Consider the following 21,005-nt stretch of genomic DNA (forward strand, 5'->3'; position numbering starts at 1 on the left):
TTAGAGTCCATGTAAATGCTTTCTCTTATTTATAACACTGCTACTGCCCACTTATAATACTATAGCCTTTATTTTCTTTTTAAAGAACAAAATCTCAAATAAAATAAAATCAGCATAATAATGCATCATTTGGGGGAATTTTCAGAAAGAATCCAAATTAGAATTATTCAAAGAAATGATGCAAGAAATGAACTTAACTGTTGCTACACTTTACAAATATTCTATTTAGATTTAAAATAAATTTATTCATTAGTATGAATGTGGAGGTTAAAGAGCATGCTTCATGCCTGGTAACTTTAGTTCAACTTTCAGAACTCATGGCAGAAAAAGAGAACTGACTCCTGAAAGTTGTCTTCTGACCTTCATACCCATAGCATGGAATGGGTGCTAAGGTAGGCATGCAGACATGCACACACACATACAGACGACTATGGTGATGGTGATGGCAAAGTTGATAAAATAAAACTTGAAAAGATGAGTGGATCTGTATCACATACAGATCATTAAAATGACTGAGTAAAAACACCTAACTGGAAGTTATGGTTAAGTACCCTAAAACCCTAAAGATGGAGATAAAGTCATTTCTAAGAATGACTTATAAAGCAGAGACCATAAAAGACTGATTTTTAAAACAAGGGCTGGAGAAATGGCTCATTGGTTAAGAACACTTGTCAAAAGAAAAATGACCCGCAAGGAAAAAGAAAAAGATAGCTGTAAGCTATACCAAAGGACAACAGGTAAGCTCCCTAACAGAAGCAGAGATTAGAAAATACAAGACAAGCACACAGCTCTTGCCAGAGCCTACAGACCCTCCATGGAACTGTGGAGATTTACAAAAGGAGACTGAAGACAGATAGTACGGGGCATTCTGAAGTTCAATCAATAGAAACCAGAGTGAAAGGGTGGAAGAAAAGTCATGAATCCATAACCACAATCACATTTTTGTTTCTTATGAGAGAGGGGGAGGTCAGAGTGTACACACGTACACATGTGGTACATGTGTACATACAGGATATTAAATATTTTCCCTCTCTTCCTCCACCTTGGTTTGAGTCACGTGAAGAGCCTCTCCCTGGAGCTGGAGCTGGAGCCGGCCCCTTTGGCTAGGCTGGCTGGTTAGCCCGCCCGGGCTCCTCCTGCCTCCAATCCCTCAGTGCTGGGTTACAGGTGCACTCCACCAGGCCACACCTCTATGCAGGTGCTAGGGATCAAACCTGAGGCCCATGCTGGGTGGCAGCACTTTACCCGCAGAGCATTCTCAGCAGCCCTTTGTCCCTCTGTCTGTCTGCTGAGACAAGGTCTTGATGTGCCGGCTGGTCTGAACTCACATGTCTACAAGGCTGGCCTCACACACACACACTGAGCCTCCTGAGTCTGCCTCCAAAGGGCTGGGATTGCAGGTGTGTACCACCATGCTCAGGCACAAATAAAATATTTTTTTTCAGGCACAACTTTTTTATTTTATTTTTTTCATTTTGTTTTTAAATCAGTAAAAGAAACTGGGTCCTAGAGGCTGCAGTGATCTAAGCAGCAGTAAAATATTTGAAGTTAGTGCAAATAATCTTTAATATCAGCTATTATACTTTCCCAACTATATTTTCTAAACAAGAATCCTTCTCATTCCTATGTTCACTCAAGTTGAGCATTTTTGTACTGTTTATGTAAACAAAAGCTGGCACTTGAAAATTTTAAGGTTTTTGCATGAAAATCAGGTTCTAGATATTGGACCTAATAGGTCTACTTATAATCCTAGCACTGGGGAGACAGAGCCAAGAAGGTCAGGTGTTCAAGGCCAACCTCAGTCACAAAGGGAGTCCAAGACTAGCACGGCTTACATGAGACCCTGTCGCGGACGAAGGAAGAGCCAGCAGACCTAGTGTCACAGGGTCAGACTCACTTTTAGCAGTGCCTTCTAAGAACGAAGAATAAAAGCACAGATGAAGTTCTTGAAAGTACAAAAAGATTCTACAATTTGTGTGTTTTTTTTAAAAGCCAATCAGTTGAAAACATAATACCTGTCTTTTAAGTGCATGACATTTATACGTAAAGATATATATTCTAATATATATATTTTTAAATATATATATTAGTACAAAAAGTACAAAAAGATTCTACAATTTGTGTGTTTTTTTTAAAGCCAATCAGTTGAAAACATAATACCTGTCTTTTAAGTGCATGACATTTATACTTAAAGATATATATTCTAATGTCAAAACCTCTGGCTGGAGGGCGTGGCTCACTGGTAAAGCGCTTGCCGATCCTGCACCACATCCTGAGCTTGATCCCCAGAACCATCTAGTAAAACAAACCAAAACTGCTGGCACAAGCTGCCACGCATGTGTGTGTGAGTTACAAGTGCATGCTAGGTCACATTCACATGTGAAGTGCAGTCACGACCTGGACCTAACTTACTACTGCTCCACTGTGCGACTGAACCACAGGACTAAACAAGGGCGGGAAGACTTGGAAGACTTTTTTTTTTTTTTGATTAAACACTTTGTCAAAAGAAAAATTAAACTGAAACTGAACATATAACTCTCCTCCCAAGATAGTAAAACCAATACGGAAGTTGGAGATTATACAGATTATACCCAGAATAATCCATAATACTTCATTTAAAATCATTACAATTACAAAAATTTTACTACTGTACATTTTAAATAATGTAAATAAGAGAAGGTCACACGTTCCTCCTTCATATACTAGTTAAAAGACACATTTTATCCTAAACGTGGCTTTCTTTAAGTTGTTTGTAAGGGAAATAAAGAAACAAGCTTGGGCAAACAACACAAGATCCAAAACTGCGCGTCTGAGACAGTGCAAGCCAGCACCCCGGAGCCCAGGCACAGTGCGCCTGTTCCCATAGTTCTCAGTAACCAGCCAAGAGAAGGGAGCCACCGGAGAGCCACCTGTGACAGACAAACTCGCCAACACGTGTGAGTAGAACAGAACTTCAAACAAGCTGTTAAAAACCAACTGCAAATCCCAAGACCAGGAAGAAGCCTGTCAGAAAAGGCCTCGGCCTGTTAGGCATACATACCCGTCTGTCGATCTTATCACCCTGCAAATTATACAGCAAACATTATTCGTAAGCATTGCTTTAAGTCCTCCAGGTCCAGAAAAGGCCTTAGGATATGCTCTTAGTCTCTGCAGTCTAAGGCCACACTCGACGGAAGTGGCCTTAGACTCCTCTAGGAGTCGCACACAGGCGGGCGGACTCACAGCCCTGGGTTACTCACACAGGGCGTCCGGACCCCAGCACCGTGGCTTTCACAGCACCATCAGCACACTTACAAAGCTAAGGTGGCAATGCTGGGCACAGAGTTTTCACAACTGGCAGGAAAACAGTTGTTTTCAACAGTGACAGGAGACCACCAAGCATTAATAAGTAAAATTTGAAACATTTAATATAGTTTATTTTTTAAATCACTAAAAGATAATCAATAAACTGGCAACTGAAGTAAAGCAATTTAAACATCATTCAATTTTCTTCTCATTATAGTTATTTTTAAAGATTTCACTTCTAACTTCTATGAATAATAATAATATTTCTTTAATTAAAAAGCCCCAGAAGGCCTGGGCGCTGGGGTCAGGCAGGGGTGGAAGGTGTTCAGTAAGCACGAACTGTGCCAGGCAGCAGCAACACTGACAATCACAAGTTCAAAACAAAGAAAGTGCAATGTGTGGTGAAAAAATAGTGAAGGCTACAGCACAGCATGGTGGGAGCACCAGGGGAGGACAGTGGGAGCACAGCAGGGAGGATCCCCCACTGCTAGAGTCAGTAGCCAGAACAAGGAGCCTCCATAACTAAGCTTCCGCCCATGATTTTGACTTCACAGCCACGCTGAGTCAGCAGGGCTGTGAACGGTCAGAAGGCGGAGCAGACGTGGGCTCCTCTTCACGGGAAGAGCCATGCCCACGCCTTGCGACCACGCACCACTTGTTCTCTTTAAGTAGCTGCAGGAACACAGATTTGAAATCATTTTCATCTTTATCTTGCTGGGCATGTGAGAACTCAGACACTGGAAGTATACACTGTACATGTCTATTTACTACACCGCTATTGCTTGTTTGGGATGACCAACTGCTTCAGGAGAAAACAGGGAGGCACGTAACTACACATTGCATCAATTAGCTTTCTCTTCTTTACTAATCCAGATTCAGTCACTGAGAAGAGAAAAACGACAGCGAAAAGTCCTGGATAATTTAAGAAGATAGACCTGTGCCGAGAACTTGTATTTTTATCATGGTAAATTCCTTAACCATTTGACAGACCTCTTCTATAAAAATAGTTACTGCTTCCTCTCTGCTTCCAAATGCTCTGATTCCGATGACACAGTAAGTCAGCTTTCTACCCTTCTCTCCCTGCCTCTGCCAGGGGCTCCTGCCCCGAGGCCCCAGCGCTTGCCCTCAGTAGCCCCGGGCCCTTACCTGGGAAAGAATGTTGGTGCATTGCTGCAGGAGCGACACCGGAGGGTTGCCGATGTTGGTGGCCAGCTGAACCCTGAGCAGTTGCTCCTTCTGAGTGGCATTCCCCTGCAGGGCATGGGCGAGGGCCACAGCAGCACACCAGTTTGAGAGAGAATCTGTAGAAAACAAACCTCCGCAGAGCAGCTGGCCGGCCGAGATGGAGCTGCCTGTTGCTGCAAGCAGACAGAAACGTTAGATGCTGAGCGGTGGGACTAACCCCAGCCCCACTAGGTTACACACACACACACACACACACACACACACAGACACACACACACACATACACACACACACAGTATAAATACTCTTAAGTACTCTCTAAGACACAAGAGGGAAACACGACTAAGAAGGGTTGCTGTACAAAGAATACCACAACCCTGCAGGTGTCCAGCTGTGGGAACAATACAGAAGCCATCTTCGGGGAGAATGACATTTCTAACAGTCAGAACATCACTACCTCCGTCATCTTAGTTTCATTTACAGAGAACAAAACTTTATAATAATAGCTTTTACAGAAGTAATTTTAGTAAAATAGAATTAAACAGACTTAAAATTTTGCCAACTTCCAATATTTAAATAATTACAATGAATTTACTGATGATTCCAATCACTCATGTCAAATTGCTTTTAAGTTTATGCAAATAGCCTTTAAAACACATCAAGTAAACTCAATCCTGGAGAAATCCACAAGCAATGGCTGCATTCTAGCACAGACCAGGCTGAAACGCTGGGCCTGACTAAGTGCTGGGATTTATCTTGCGTGCCAATCACTGTCAGCAGCAGCCCTGTTCACTGGTGGTTACTACACACCAGAACCCAGGGTCACAACTGTACCTGTGTCACTGCATGTGTCATCTTCACATTTCTAATGACACCACATCCCCTCACACTTTAATGAGCGAAACAAGGAGAGAATGCAGACTCAGGTAATGTCTGTCTCAGGTCTCCTCCAGCCCACACAGGCCTTCCCCTAGGTCACAGAGTGCCTCAGGCTAAAACGCAAGGAAGGGCTTCAATATAAGCTGAAAAGGTTTTCCTTTCTAACTGCGGGAACTGAGCTACTTGCCGTCGATAGTGGAAGGCAGGAGAGTGGCCACCACCTCCCCCTGCCCCTTGTCGTTCTTATACAGGAAGCACTGGAAACAGTAGAGCACTGCGCAGCGCAGCACGAACGGCTGCCTCTCGTTCACCATGGACATGAGCAGCACCACAATGGCCGGCCTGTCAGAGGGCAAGGGAGAGAGTGAGCAGAAGTGCAGCCAGCACACAGCTGCCTGTCATTCACGAAGATGGGCGGACAGACGGATGGACGGACGGGTGGGAGGCTAAGATTTGTCTGTCGACGGAAAGGCTGGAGGCTGAATCAAGCACTGCATGCGACCCAGAAGCACACAGTCTTAAATAGCAACATACTTTTGCTATTGGACCATTTCCCAACACACGCTGGTCTTTAGAAAGAGTAAGAGGTGGCTGGAGAGGTGGCTCAGTGGTTAAGAGCACCAACTGCTCTACCAGAGGTTCTGAGTTCAATTCCCAACAACCACAGGGTGGCTCACAACCATCTGTCATGGGATCCAATGCCCTCTTCTGGTGTGTCTGAAGACAGCTACAGTGTACTCACATACATAAAAATTTTAAAAAAGATAGTTAAAGAAAAGGAAAAGTAACGTGCACTGACACCCACTACTCCCCAGCCTATGCTCCTACGTCCTTCATGCATTTCCTGGCTCCTACCGTGGGGGATTTGAAGGTGCATTCACAGAAGCAAAGTAGTCCTGGTTTACTTGGCAGCCTCGAATAACTTCCGATACAGTATTTATGGTCTGTCAAGAAAGAAAAACAAAGGACCACATGGAGAGTAAGTTAAAGGGAAAAATCTGTCCAAAGATGAAAACGTTATAGCTTGCTTTTTGTGTTTGTTTCATTTGTTCTATCAAGACAGAGTTCTCTGTGTAGCCCTGGCTGTCCTGGAACTCACTCTGTAGACCAGGCTGGCCTTAAGATCACAGAGATCAGCCCGTGTCTTCTTCCCAAGTGCTAGGAGATAAAGATGTGTGCCACCACTTGGCTAAAGCTATTCTTACCTTCAGACACTTGCGAACAGGAGAGAAGTTAACAAGTAAGCGCACCCACTCCTCTAGCTGCCGGGGTCACTACTGGGGGGAGGGGAGACCCATAAAGTAGGTTTCAGAAAACTAGGATTAAAGAACGGATCCCAAAATGGTCTGAAGAGAAATGGCAGGTTTCACTAGGGAAAACTTAGAATCCCAACTGGCTACTTTGAAGTTATTTCTTCAAAGTAATAACAGAATGGTGACCTGAACGTTGAGTGACAGAGATTTCAACCCTCGGTTCTATACCTAGCTAGGCAGTAATGCTGACGGAAGGGAGTAATATTTTCATGTATAAACAACAACAACAACAAAATCCCTATTTTGGTGATAATGTTCTTTTAGGAAACTTAGTAAAATGAGATAAAGAATGAAGAAGTAAGGAGAAGACCCAAGATGCAGGAAAGAAAGGAATTCCAAAAGAGATCCCAGGAGAAGGAAGCCCCAGGACCAGGGCTGAGCTCCAGCTCGGACGGAGCAGGAGGATGGAGGCTTTCCAAGCCTGGAGTGGGCGTGCCGGCATGCTACGCTGAGCAGAGTATAGGATGTTCAGTTACACAGAGCTACACAATGAGTGAAGGCAGCCACAGTCACGTGAGAGCTCACACCACTACCCTCTTCCACTAGAGGCACAACCATTGGGCTGAGCAGGAACACTGGCTTGTGCCTGTAACCTCAGCACTCAGAAAGCTGAGGCAGGAGCACTACCTGGAGTCCAAGGCTAGCCTGGGCTACAGTGTTAGCCTGCCTCACATATGTTGTATTTATATATGAACATATTAGTTTAAACATTCATTCCATACAATAATCCTGTATGCAAGGGAGAGGGGAGTAAGAGAGTTGCGTGTCAGGGGAGATGGGTAGGGGCCTGACTTAAAGTAGAGACAAATGTGACTAAAGCCAGCTGGTTTATTCTAAAAATTTTGTTATTATTTGTACTTTAATATATATATTAACTGACAAGTTATAACTTAAACACTTTATTACATTTATTTGTCTCTTATGCCTGCATGCATGTGCCATGATGCATATATGGAGATCACAGGACAACTTGGGGGACAGGGCTCTCTCTGTCCTTGGGATCCAATTCATCTCAAAAGGCTTGGCAGCAAGCATCTTTACTGCTCTTTCTTGACAGCCCAACAAAAATAATTCAAAGTATCTATATTTCTGTGAACTAACTTCATTATTATTCTTATAGAAAAGAAATTTAAAAAATGCCATAAATCAAGGTAAAAATTTACTATTCTGAGTCTTCCTGTTAAGGGGGACTAAATAAATTTGTTCTTAAGATTAAAACCATAAATTCCTCCTGTAAGTGGTCAGAAATAACTCAAGGTACTTTGCTACTCTCTTGATTCCAAAAATGCCACCATATCATGCAAATCAAGAGGTTCAAATCTTTGTGTTCATTTTCAGCACACTAGTGAAGGCCACGGGCATGCCCTTCTGAAAAGTCACTGGGCCCCTGAAAGAAGCTGCTCTTCAGAGAAACCGTGCTGGGAGGGAGGAGACAAAGGGAGGGTGATACTATAATTTCAAAAACGGTATCTCTCTGTTAAATACGTTCAGTGAAATTAATGAACAACATTTCCAGATGATGAGCTAAGATTAACACTGTACATTATACAACTTGAGGAAAGACTATGCCTTTTGGAACTAACACTGCCACTATTGTATAGTGAGTGAGGAAACCCTCCTGAAAACGGTTAGCTGTCACTGCTGTTCCTACGGTTAACGTCTACTTCCAACAAGTCCCAAGCTGCACTTGTACAGAGCGGCCTCGTCACGCACCTCGGTGAGGATGTCGGCAGGGATCCCAGTCGCCATCAGGATAGTGCAGAGCTGCTGCAGGAGCCCACACTGGAACATGGCCTTCTGACAGCTACTGGTGGCACCGGGAGGGTTGGTGGGAGATACCAGGACCCGCACAAGCTGTGAAAGAGAATAAAATGTGTCTTTAAAGATTTGTAGCAGGGCAGGGCGGAGCACGCTTGCAATCCTAGCACTTGGGGGTGGAGGCAGGAGGACCAGGAGTCCACGGCTAGCCTACTTGGATGAGGCCGTCTCAAATCACCTGTGAAGGTGTGAGCGCCCGATGTGCTCCCCAGGACTAGGGCTGTCCCGCCTTACTTCACGGCCACAGTGTTAGCACAAAAGACATTTTGCTATTTGCTTAATGTTGTCCCTCTCAGGTGATCTGAACTCTCACAGTGGCATCTGCCTCAGTCATTCCTGCACTCAAATAATAAACACAGTATTTACAAAATAAGCATAGTCAATACAGAAGGGAATTTAGATGCAGGATGCCAGGCTTCTCAGAGAGGCATTAGTAGGATCTAATAGCAGAGGGGAGCTGAAGCAGCCGAGCCTGAGTTTCGATGAATCGCACCGACACTGAAAATAAGGAGAAGCTGCAGCTGGCCGCGGGGCCTGACAGAAGACTCACGCACCGGCTGGGGTGGTCTCACTGTTAACCAAATCCCTACCATTCCATGAGTATGCTAAACCTGAACATGAAATTTCAAAAACAACTAATTAGGCCCACTTAAATCTTCCACATAACTTCAAAATAACTTAAGATATGACTTCTATTTTACAAACTAGTGGTATGTTTTACATGCAAAATTTGTATATACGCAATATAGTATTGACAATACTTAGTTAATGAAAGTGCCAGACAAACGTCCTAAGACCTTATAGTACAGAAGTAATCAACTAAAACAATTACACCCCTAGAGACAGGCCATGCCACAGATTCCGCTTTCCTGATAAAGAGGACTTTGCGGAGGGGCAGAGTAGCAGAGCGTTGGCAAGTGATGGTTGCTAGGTGAGGTGTGGCACACCTTCCCCACTCTCAGGAGGTAGTCAGCCCAGGGCCTCACAGGGAGACTGACCTCAAAAGAAAGATTAAAAAGGGAGACTTAATTTAGAGGAAGAGCTTGAACCTCCTTCTCCCGAGGATATTTATTTCAGTTTTCAACGGCTGAGGAGGGACTATAAGGTCCATGTATCCACACAGAAGCCATGACACACTTCCCTTCAGCGCCAACGGAGAACCTGAGATGAGCGAACCTAACTACGACTGCAGCGGCTCTAACATCGCTGGCTGCGCGGAGTCAGAACCAACCTCTGCATCGCCGAGGTGGAGAGAATGGTAAGGTGAGGGCATAATCGCACTCCCGCTGCTGCGGACTTCGTGATCTTCATAAGCGTAAGAAAGGGATGTTTCCAGTAAGGGGGTGAGGCAAGCTTAGCCATGGTTTTAAAAGTCAAAAACCCTGCACTGTACCTACATATACATGTAGTATTGTAACACATAGTAGGGAATGCATATCTGTGTAGTATATGCATACTGTTCAGAACTATAATAGTGCATTTCTCTGTTTACATGCTATACCACATTAACTTTTTAGATAGCAATATACTTTTTAAACTAACTTTCTTCAAAAAATTTCTCTCTCTCCCTCTCCCCCCACCTCTCTCCCTCCCTCCCTCTTTCATTCTCTCTCTCTCTCTCTCTCTCTCTCTCTCTCTCTCTCTCTCTCTCTCTCTCTCTCTCTCTCTCTCTCCCTCCCTCCCTCCCTCCCTCTCTCCCTCTCTCTCTCCCCCCTCCCTTTCTCTGGGTGTTAAGTAATTGGGAATAACTTACTGAGGGTCAGAGAGGGATGATGTTAGGATGTAATGGCCTTCAAGGGGGAGCTAGCTTTACTTACTCACCAAATGCTTTATTGGTACTGAGAACCAACCCAGAGCCTTGTTTTTTCTAGGCAAGTTCTCTACCTCTGAGTTAATCCCCAAGCCCTATTTTTAAATGTTTATTCTGTGGGGAGAGAGGGAGGGGAAGGAGGGAGAAGACTGACTGACTGACTGACTGACTGACTGACTGACTGACTGAATGAATGAATGAATGAATGAATGGGCAGTCTGTGTTGGTGTGTGAAGAGGCCAGCAGAGGGCCATTGATCCCTTGAAGCTGGAGTTACAAATAGCTGTCGCCTCCAAATATGAGTAATGGAAGCAAGCCTGGCTCTCCCGGAAGGGCAGCGAGAGTTTTAACCCCTGAGCCGGCTCTCCAGCCCCTCAAAGTTTTTTTTACATGGTACTCATAAGTCATACCATAGCTGCACTGCTCCAGGTCCAAAGGACTCCAAGCCGACCTGCGACAGACACCTCCACATCAGTGTATACTGCATTCACAACAGCTAGGTCACGGAACCAACACAGGGGCATGACCATGTGTTGACTCCAGGTCTGGGATCTCCAACATGGTACTCTGGCCCTCGTGGGCACCATACGTAAGTGGCATACATTCACACACACACACATACAGAGATAAATAAAAATCTTTTAAAAATATTTTTTTTAAAAGGTTGTTTGCAGAAAGGCAAATGCAACCAGAGACAATCCTACTAATTGAAGAGGCCAGTCACAGGTAAAACAAATGTTGATTTTTGCCATCTGTGGTTTTTAGATTTTTACATAAATCCAGAGAAGTAAGTATTGATGACATAGAAGCAGGAGAGAAACATCTACAGAAGTGAGGGGTGAGGAGAAGGGAGAGCAGGGCAGTATAGGGTGCACATGTGATAATATTTAATATACACTTTCCAAACGCCCTTATGGCGGCCAGTGGGAAATGGCGCCTGATGACCTGAGTTTGATGAAAATTAAATAAAATCACCGTCAACTTGTCCTCTGACCTCCACACGTGATATGACACACATACTCAAGCACAGTACACTAAAAGGATAATAAAGGTAATGACAATGCCCTTATATACTACAGTATATATGCAATGAGTATACGTTATTTAAAAATCCTTTTAAAAAAGGTTTTATATTGCCTCTAAAAACCAACAGAAAACTTTGGATCTACCAAACTGAAGCAATTTCTTTTTGTGGGAAGAGCCCCTGACAGAGGCTTCCAGCGCGCTGTCTGAGGGGCACGCACATACCTGCAGCATTAAATGCAGATTGGTCACTTTCTGCGCTGACCAGCCAGAGTTCTCATCTCCAACTTCAAACCAAGGTTTCATGCGTTGAATATAAGAGCCTTCTTTAAAAAAGTTTTGATTGGAATTGTTGTTTTTTAATAAGTTTTGGAGCAAAATCAAACAATCTTCTACTACTATACCTGGGGAAAGAACATAAGATGGAGACATTGAGGCTGGGGACATCTGACAGAACTCAACTAGTGTCCTCAAGTGTCTGTCTCCACGGTCAGTCAGCACAGCACAGCCTGTTCTGATTGACACATGCCTGTGTCTGCACTCTGTGTCTGTACAGTCCAACATACTATAGTGAGCCACCTTTCATATTCACATGTAAGCTTAAATAGCAGGTTTTCAGTGCTGATGATCAAGACCCCATGACTAGGTCAGATTGCTTCTAGAAGATTGTCCTCTCCACTAGACCCCAATGCACAAACACAGGAGTTTGTAAATGTCCTACTTAACTCTGCAGTCCTGGCAGACACAAGAAGCAAGACTATATACAAAGCTATATATAAAGTAGCAAAGTACTAAACATTTACTGCCTGGTCGTCTATCACTCCTTACCCATCTGACAGTGTCTGCCTCTTCTCGGAAAGGCTTCTCCTCAGGCTATCGGTCCTGTCCCTGTGCCCCCGCTTCATTCTCCTACTTCCATAATCACAAACATCACTGTCCTGGGCAGTTTCCCCACACTACAACCTCTGCTATCATCACAATGGAAAGCTTCCCACTGACCTCTACGTCTGGACCAACCAACAGCTCCCGTTTCCTCTGAGCACAGCTCAAGGCCCTCACAGCTCTAGGTCACACTCACACACACACACACACACACACACACACACACACACACACACACACACACATCTTTAGTTTTACAAGGTTTATGTTCAGTGGGGTAGACCACTCACTGCTCACTGACAACCCTGACGACCTGAGGTCAATTCCCAAGACTCACATGGTGGATGCAGAGAGACAAGTGCACACTGTCCTCTGGTCCCTACATGCTAAGTGTGAAAAGCAATCTAAACACCTGCTTCTCAGAGCAGGTTGACAGTTACAGAAAACACAACACTAGTGCTTCTGCCTGCTCCCTCCCCTAGCTGCCCCTCATTATCATCCTGCTCTAGTGTGGTACCTTTGTTATAAAGGATGATCAACACTGGCACATAGTACAGATAACAGTTCACTCCTCACCCTGCAAAACCCTACGGCTCCCCAATCTTTCTGGAGTTGATGACTCCTTTCATTGCTGAGTAATCTCGTTTTATGAGCCCATTAGCACGCACCCATTCACCTCCTCAAGGACATCCTGGCTGCTTCAAGTCTTAGCATGTTGACTAGAGCATCTATGAACATTCAAGCACCACTTTTCATGTGGATATGTTTTAATGTAATTTGGATAAATATGAAGCAGTAATACTATGAGATCTCACAGGCAGATTGTGTTTAGCTTGTAAGAAACTGCAGTGTCTTCACACTGGTTACGCTCCCTTCCGTTTCTACCAGCAACGCATTCCTATCTCTCCATGCTCACTATCTAGTAGTGACTCTCCATGACTCTATCTAGTAGAGTCAGTGTTTTGGATTTTCTCCACTGCATTGCTATGTAGTGGTGCCTTAGTGTTCCTAGTGCAACTGCCTAATGACATAATGCTGAACATTTATTTGAATGGTACTGTAAACCATGGTATGTGCTTTTACTGAAGAGTGTATTCAGACCTTTTGCCTAATTTTTTAAATTTGCTTTTCTTTTTTACTACTGATTTTTTAAGTCTTTTTTTCAGATGTAAATTTTAAAATATTTTTCTCTCAGTCTATGCTATTTCCACATTCTCTTAACAGTGTCTTTTGTAGAGCAGAACTTTCCAGTTTTAATGAAGCCCCATTCATCAGCTTGTTTCTTTTGGAACCGTTATCTAAGAACCTGCTAACTCAATCATGCTATTTGCAATGGTTATTTAATACGTATATAAACTGACAAAATAAAACTATGAAAACGTTAAGTATTTTATGAAAACTATTTTTTTGTTTGAGGCAGGGTCTCTATCATGCTGTCCCAGAACTGGCTCTGTAGACCAGGCTCTCCTCACTCACAGAGATCTACTTACCTCTGCCCGCAGGGCTGGGATCAAAGCTGTGCACCACCACATCTGGCTCAATTAAAAACTTTAAACTCAAAAGAAAGCAACCCTGGCTCCAAAATGGTCTACTTTTCTGCTTTATTCTTCCTGAGACGTTCAAGCCATCAACCAAACAACTGCCTCTCTCTTTAGAGCTTCTCCTCTAACCTGGCTTCAGGACACACACACACTTGTAATCCCAGCAGCTGAAGGCCAAGGCGAAATGACCACAGATGCCAACTAGAGCTACCGATAGAATGCAGATTGGTTAGAAGTGCTTGAGATCCAGTTTGCACCTGCCTTCCACTCCTCCTCCATGCTGTAAAGAACAGCTGTGCCTGCCCTGAGAGAGTTCACTTTAAACAGCGTTTGATTCAGTTTTGAGGCTAGAAGGGAACTCTGCACCCATGAGACAGGTGACCACCACCAGCTTTGTGGCTCTCCCAAGAGGCACAGACTAGTTCCTGGGAGTAGGAAGGGCACTTATTGGGGTGAATTAAGATACTTAGGGGCCCATGGGCATAAGAAGACCATATCAGGAAGAAGTCTATCGAGGGCCAGTGAGACGGCTCAGTGGCTACCAGAGCTTGCTACTGTGCAGGCTTGGAGCCTAAGCCCTGGAGCCCCCTCAAGAGAAGCGACTCCTCCAAACTGTCCTCTGACCTCCACACGTGCACGCAGCCCAGCCTACCACCACTTCCCGTGCCACACAGCGGACCAAGGATCCCGAGAAAGCAGTGGGCACTCAGCACTGGACAGTAACAATCCACTCAGCTGTCATCTGGGATGCACTTCAAGGATGAACAAAGACCTTCAACTGTCCCAGGGCTTCAATCTACTTGTCCCTACTGCTGACATGGTCTACTGTAACTGTCATTTGCTTGTTCTGTCCTTGGACAGGACATTTAGCTTGACTCCAAAGCTCACACCAGCAGCTGTAACTTCTCTAGCTCTCTGAGAAGCTCAGTTTGGTTGATTTTCATATTCATACAGATTCTATGCTCTGTCAGTTTCCATGGCCTCTGAAACCTCTTACGCTGCTGTCATCCCTTAGCTCTATGTAGTCTATCTACATGAGTGTAGATAATTTACTGAGTGGTATGTACTGCATGATCTGTGAGTTAATCTAGTAATTAGGACTTCAGTAAAAGAACCCATGCTGTCAGAGTGGGAGCATCTGCAAGCTGTGTCTCTGAGATTACAAGGCCTGAGACTGTCATCACTACATTCTGGCCCTGAAGATGTGACTGTGCTCACCTGCTCTGACACAGTGCCCTCCCTCACAAGGCAGACAGACTCCTGCCTGTCTTCTCTACCTAGCTCAGATGTCCACAGCTCTTCATTTCTGTTACTGGGGAGATAGGTTGCTAAGGACTCCTGTTGAGCTGACACTTCAGGACCCCTCCATGGAAAAGGCTGAACTCTGTGAAAAGCTGAGGATTTACTGGACATTGACCCCGGGAGCCAAGGATCCGGCTGGGCAGAGGGGCGGTAATGTAATCAAGCACATGGACTGCTGGGAACCACGGTGACAGCCATCAAGGTGAGTGCGGACAAAGCAGTCTCCTTACTTCCCCATTCTTACCTCCATCACTGTTCCCCTCCTCTGTAATAATGTCCAGTAGTCTCTCAAAAGCATTTTCAAAAGCAACAATTTTCTGGATTGCTCCATTGTTCCTTGTTAATGCCTGCAGTAGTAAGACACCCTTATAGAAAAGAAAAGTGGCATTCAGTTGAGTATGAAATTTATTGGACACCTAAAAAATTACTTTAAAAATCACAGAATCCTATAATAAGCGGGATTTTACAAATCCAGCTGCTTCGCTCTCTGTATATAGAAGGACGTAGAGGGCAGAGACAGTTCACTAATCTGCTTCCCTAAAGGTCCTAGATCACATAAGAACAAGGCTTTGGCAAGAGTTTCCATCTAACAGTTTCTTCTTACTGTATACAGTAAGAACACAATCACCTCACTCCATCAGTCACCATGGAGTTTCCACAAGCTGAGAATGATTATAAAGCTCTCATATTTAGTCTACTCAAAATGATAATATAAATCATGAAATACCACATTCTAACAGAACTTCTACATAGTTCAGGATATGTTGCTAATCAGGCCCCCAAATTCCTACAATTTGATTTTAAATCAACAGGAAAAAGAAATGGAAATGTGTGTCGCGTGCAGAGTTTACAGACAGTACTGTGGCTGGGTTTTCCCTCCCAGTCTTTCTGGACCAGTGGTTGGCCAGAATGGCTTCCACAAAGCAGGGGAGCAAGAAGACTGGCTATCCTGCTACCACGGTGTGGCCAGGAGTGCACCATCAACATTCCCAAGCACAACCAAGGAGAAAGCCTCAAGAAGCGCAAAGGCCCTGGAACTCTGCATTCTGTCACGGAGGCGATGGGGCTCCGTGTGTGTGTGTGTGTGGGGGGGGGGGGAGCCTCCAGACGCCCATGGGGACTGTGCGCAGACAAGGACTCAACCAAGCTGTCTGGGCCAAAGGAATAAGGACTATTCCAGAGTGCATTGTGGTAACTTACAACCCTGATTACACATTTCAAAATCTAGTCAGTGTAGATGAGACCTAACTGCTGAATGTCAGATAAAGCTACAGAACTGAGAAACAAACAAACAAACAAACGTTAACTAAGTCTTTACCCTGACTTTTAGGGTTTTTTCAGCTTATTAAGTTGTATATTTCCATCAGTTATCATTTTTAAAACTTACATTAATGTTTATTACTCATCTCCTTTTATGTGTATGGTGTTTTGTCTGTATTTATGCCTGTATACCATTAGCAAGCCTAGTGCCTGTGGAGGCCACAGGAGGGTATAGGATTCCTGAAACTGGAATTACAGACAGCCAGGAGCTACACGTGGGTGCCGGGGATTGAAGGGGTTCCTCTGAAGAGCAGCCAGGGCTCTGACCTGCTCAGCCGTCTCTCCAGCCCTGTTACTCACTCCTACTTACGAGCCCCACTGACCACATGATTAAAGAGACAATAAACAGATGAAGGGGCAAGCGTGGCTAGGCTTCAGGTTTGGCCCCCAGGGATGTGACAGTCACTGTGGAAGTAGCAGCTGAGCCTCTGTACACGGTTAACAACGGGTTAACAACGGGCTTGACTCACTGGGCTCCTTCAACCCCTTTCGCTGATTTTCAAATTTTAACACTAACATGAAAGAAAGGTAAAATAGAATTTAAATGTCAAATTTCCTGCCAATGTAATACTGTCAAATTGAAGTTTAATTGCATAAAAGGAAAAAAAAAACACACAAACTCTTGAGTCTCATAAAGTAGACAGAAGCTAAATGCCCTACTTACTAGCTGAATAACTTTAAGCAAAGTATACAAATTCCGTGTCTCAAAATACTTATATGCAAAGTAGAATACTAGTATCTCGAATCCTTCTGCCACACTGTTTCCTTGGAACACTCAATACACACTAGACTGGCCTCAAACTCAAGCAGATTGCCCCCCCCCCAACCCCCCGTCTCCAGAGTGCTGGGGGCTAAAGGCATGCTCCACCACACCTAGATGTCATATAATTTAAAAGGTGGGAAAACAGCACCTACAGAGTCTACCAGTTTTTTTTGTTTTTGTGTTTGATTTTTGTTTTTGTTTTTTTTTTTTTGGTTATTTTGGATTTGGTTTTTGTTTTTTAAGACAGGGTTTCTCTGTATAGCCCTGGGTGTCCTGAAACTCACTCTGTAGACCAGGCTGGCCTTGAACTCATAAATCCGCCTGCCTATGCCTCCCAGAGTGCTGGGATTACAGGCGTGCACCACCACTTCCCGGCTGAGTCTACCAGTTTTAAATCTCAACATTTATTAGTAGTTTATTTTCCTCTTATTTTGCTGAATAGATCAATTGAAACCAAGAAAATATACCCATAAAACATATAAAACTAAGATATTAAAGGTTACAACAAAAATAAAACTTAAGATCCATTCATAAAATTAATAACAGACATCATAGTCAATCATCTTATCTGCCTCCAATTAAAAACCGAGGCAAGGGGCTGGTGAGATAGATGGCCCAGGGGTTAAGAACACAGGTGCTCTTCTGAAGATCATGAGTTTAATCCCAGCTCACAACCATCCGTAAAAAGAGATCGGACGCCCTCTTCTGGTATGGCTGAAGACAGCTACGGTGTACTTAGAAGCAAGCAGGGCCGACCAGAGCAAGCAGAGGTCCTGAATTCAAAATTCCAAGCAACCACGTGATGGCTCACAACCATCAGCACAGCTACAGTGTACTCATATACATAAAATAAATACATAAATAAATAAGTAAGTAAATAAATCTATCTTTAAAAAAAAAAATCAAGGCAAAAAGTTAGAAGGGCCAGGAGCTAAAGTAAACAGACTGAAAACATGGGGGTGGGGGTGGGGGGGGGGGTGGGCAGGCAGCAGGAGTGCTGGGCCAGACAGATTCAAGTCCCTGATAAGCTTGTATGGAAGGAAATATAGTCATTTTATTTTGTACAATAAATATATATGATCTAAGAAAGTAATTAAGGAACCAAAGTAGACATTTGTAAAAAGGGCAATTTTATATCTGAAAATAAAAACAAATTCTGATGACACGAATGAAGACTTAGAGAAAGAGAATTTCTTCATTCAAAGGCTTAACCGTCTCTTATCTAAATTGGAGGTTGAACAGAAACCTTGAATTTAAGGTACACAGTCATGTTTTAGCTAATTAAAACTTTTATTTATGTGTATGTGTGCACACCTGCTTGTCTGAAGTGCCTGTGGGGGCCAGAAGAGAGAACATGAGATTCCTCAGAACCAGAGGTACAGGCATGATGAGCCCCTGGATATGGAACTAGGGCCATGCCTTGGTCCTCTGTAACAAATACTCTTGATTGCTGAGCCACATCTCCACCCCTATAGTTGTATTTTAATTGCGGAAAAACATCCCAAATTATCCCTACTAGATGGGTGTTCATTTAAAAAAGACAATTCTTAAACAAACAAGCAAACAAACAAACATGGAAAGCAGATGTGAAGACATCTGTCTGTAATTTTAGCACTGGGGGTGGGGTGGGGGTCAGGTTTTAGGCCAGCCTGGGATGCAGAGTGAGATTCTATCTCAAAACAAACAAACAAACAAACAAACAAACAAATGTAAAATAATTTAAGTATTGAATAAAGATTTGTTTCTGTAAGTTACATTGGTATAGCATTTTACTATCTATAATATAGCTTTGCCATAGATACTACAACATTTAAAAGTTTTAGATTTATTTTTATCTTACGTGCACGAGTGCTTCTTTGATTCTATGTATGTGCACTGTGTACATGGCTGGGACCTGCTGAGAGCAGAAGAGGTTTGAACCCATAGAACTGGACTCACAGAGTCGTGAGCTGCTAAGTGGTGCTGGGAACTGCACCTGAGCCCTACCCAAGAGCAGCAAGTACCCAAGCTTCAGAGCATCTCTCTAGCCCCAGACAACCAAGTCTGAAATGTTAACTTCAAAATATGTATGACATGGATTACAGGTCAAGGGTTTGGTTTAGTTCTGCTTCTGCTTTGCATTAACCTGTTACAAAGTTCAAAATCATAAGCAAGGATCAAAATAAGTATCAGAATGGAGAATGACTCCAGAACAGCAGCACTCTGCAGTGAAGAGATCACCAGTGAAAATCCTCTGGACACATTATCAATGAAAAGAGAGTGAGGAAGCCACGTGTAACGGATTGTAAACCTATACTATTTAATGTCTCAGAATGTTTACTGTAGGAGAAAGACAATTTCTAGGCGGAATTCTACGTCAGCATTTCAGAAGACCATGAAAGAAAGCCTAAACATATACGGAAGTAGTAAATTTGAATAACCAAATGGTCTGTCTAACTCTAAAGACTTGTTAAGCACAAGACAACACAATAATGTATCTTACACATAAGTTCAAAAGTTGGCCAACACTCCAACTTTCTGAAACTAACTTTTTTTCAACTCATAAAGGTATGTTTGCAATGAGACAAAATAAGCATCCTGTTCTTTCTTACTTTCCAAATTAAACTTACATCATTACGTATAATTTCTCTGGAATCTGCCAGTAAGTCCATTAATCGTGAAACACCTAGAACATACAACCATAAGAAAATTACAGGCGGACCAAAAACACAAATAGTGATTTAAGTTACAGTTTATTAGGTCACTGCTTCAGTCCTAGGCCTCTACTTTGTTCTCAGAGTCACTCAGGAGTAGTCACTTACCCATGGGACTGACTAGGATGATTTGCTGCACAGTAGGACCTAGCTGTTTTAAAAGAGAAGTCAGGAGTCTCACGCCAGGCAAGCGGACGTGGAAATCAAACTCCTGCAATGGAAGAATTTTAACTCTTTAGCAACTAGAATTGCTATTTTCAAGGAAAACATTCTTTTCGACTAATGGTGCAATAAGAAACTACAAGAGAAAAATAGAATTTCAGTGAACTTTAAAAATTAATTTTAAGAAATAACAAGTTAGTGTTAATTGATTATACTTACTTAAATTATAATGATCATAAATACTTTGTAAAACCAGAAATAAGATACAGATTATTTTAATAGATCACATATTTCCTGTATCAAGTATGTGAATCCCTCACATGGAAGTAGTAAATTTGAATAACCAAATGGTTTGTCTAACTCTAAAGACTTGCTAAGCACAAGACAACACAATAATGTATCTTACACATAAGTTCAAAAGTTGGCCAACACTCCAACTTTCTGAAACTAACTTTTTTAACTCATAAAAGTATGTTTGCAATTCAAAGCATGATAAACAGCAAACTTCACTCACTACCTTTCAAGTGTGCACACATTAGTTCTTCAATGACACCCATAAAGGCAACAACAGCAGCTTATGAACATGACAGATGGCCAAGGTTCCCTTTTTACCTCCAACAAAGATAACAGGAGAGTGACATTTTCTGGCTGCTTAGTGAAAATTTCTGTAAACTGGCTTCCCAACTCCTCACTCTGTCTTGTAGAATTTTCTTCTGTAATATTCAAAGAACAAAGTACTTCAACATGATGCTATGGTAAAGTATCCTTTCACTGACGAGTTAAACAGAAATGGTAATTTTCCTGGAATATAAACAATTCAACAGTACGGGTGATATCAGTAATGCAACTAAGATTGAAAACTGTATTTGTAAACTTACTTTCAAGGTCAGTTAGATATCACATTTCCTCAAAGACATCAGGTTAAACTTTTATTAGAAAAGGCAACTTAATTATAAAATTAAGGCAGTCACCTTCAGATAAACCAGCATTGTTTTTATGCAAAACCTAGACAAGTATTTGGCAATAAAA

General features: G+C 43.0%; 1 protein-coding gene across 2 annotated transcripts in view; it reads right to left on the minus strand.

Annotated features, from left to right (window-relative positions):
• Window positions 1-21,005, minus strand: part of Uso1 (USO1 vesicle transport factor) — a 66,545-nt gene that overhangs the window by 14,689 nt on the left and 30,851 nt on the right. Inside the window, exons 5-14 of one of the 2 annotated variants that reach the window (XM_052198266.1) lie at window positions 20,589-20,689; window positions 19,923-20,025; window positions 19,731-19,786; window positions 15,283-15,403; window positions 11,539-11,717; window positions 8,376-8,516; window positions 6,205-6,293; window positions 5,537-5,691; window positions 4,432-4,643; window positions 3,041-3,061 (exon numbers count right to left, since the gene is read on the minus strand). In XM_052198266.1, coding sequence (XP_052054226.1) covers window positions 3,041-3,061; window positions 4,432-4,643; window positions 5,537-5,691; window positions 6,205-6,293; window positions 8,376-8,516; window positions 11,539-11,717; window positions 15,283-15,403; window positions 19,731-19,786; window positions 19,923-20,025; window positions 20,589-20,689 — 1,178 coding nt within the window. The remainder of the gene's footprint in view (window positions 1-3,040; window positions 3,062-4,431; window positions 4,644-5,536; window positions 5,692-6,204; window positions 6,294-8,375; window positions 8,517-11,538; window positions 11,718-15,282; window positions 15,404-19,730; window positions 19,787-19,922; window positions 20,026-20,588; window positions 20,690-21,005) is intronic. The other variant, XM_052198267.1, reaches the window with a different exon arrangement.

The sequence above is a fragment of the Apodemus sylvaticus genome, chromosome 11 (assembly GCF_947179515.1).
Source record: "Apodemus sylvaticus chromosome 11, mApoSyl1.1, whole genome shotgun sequence".
Lineage (NCBI taxonomy): Eukaryota > Metazoa > Chordata > Mammalia > Rodentia > Muridae > Apodemus > Apodemus sylvaticus.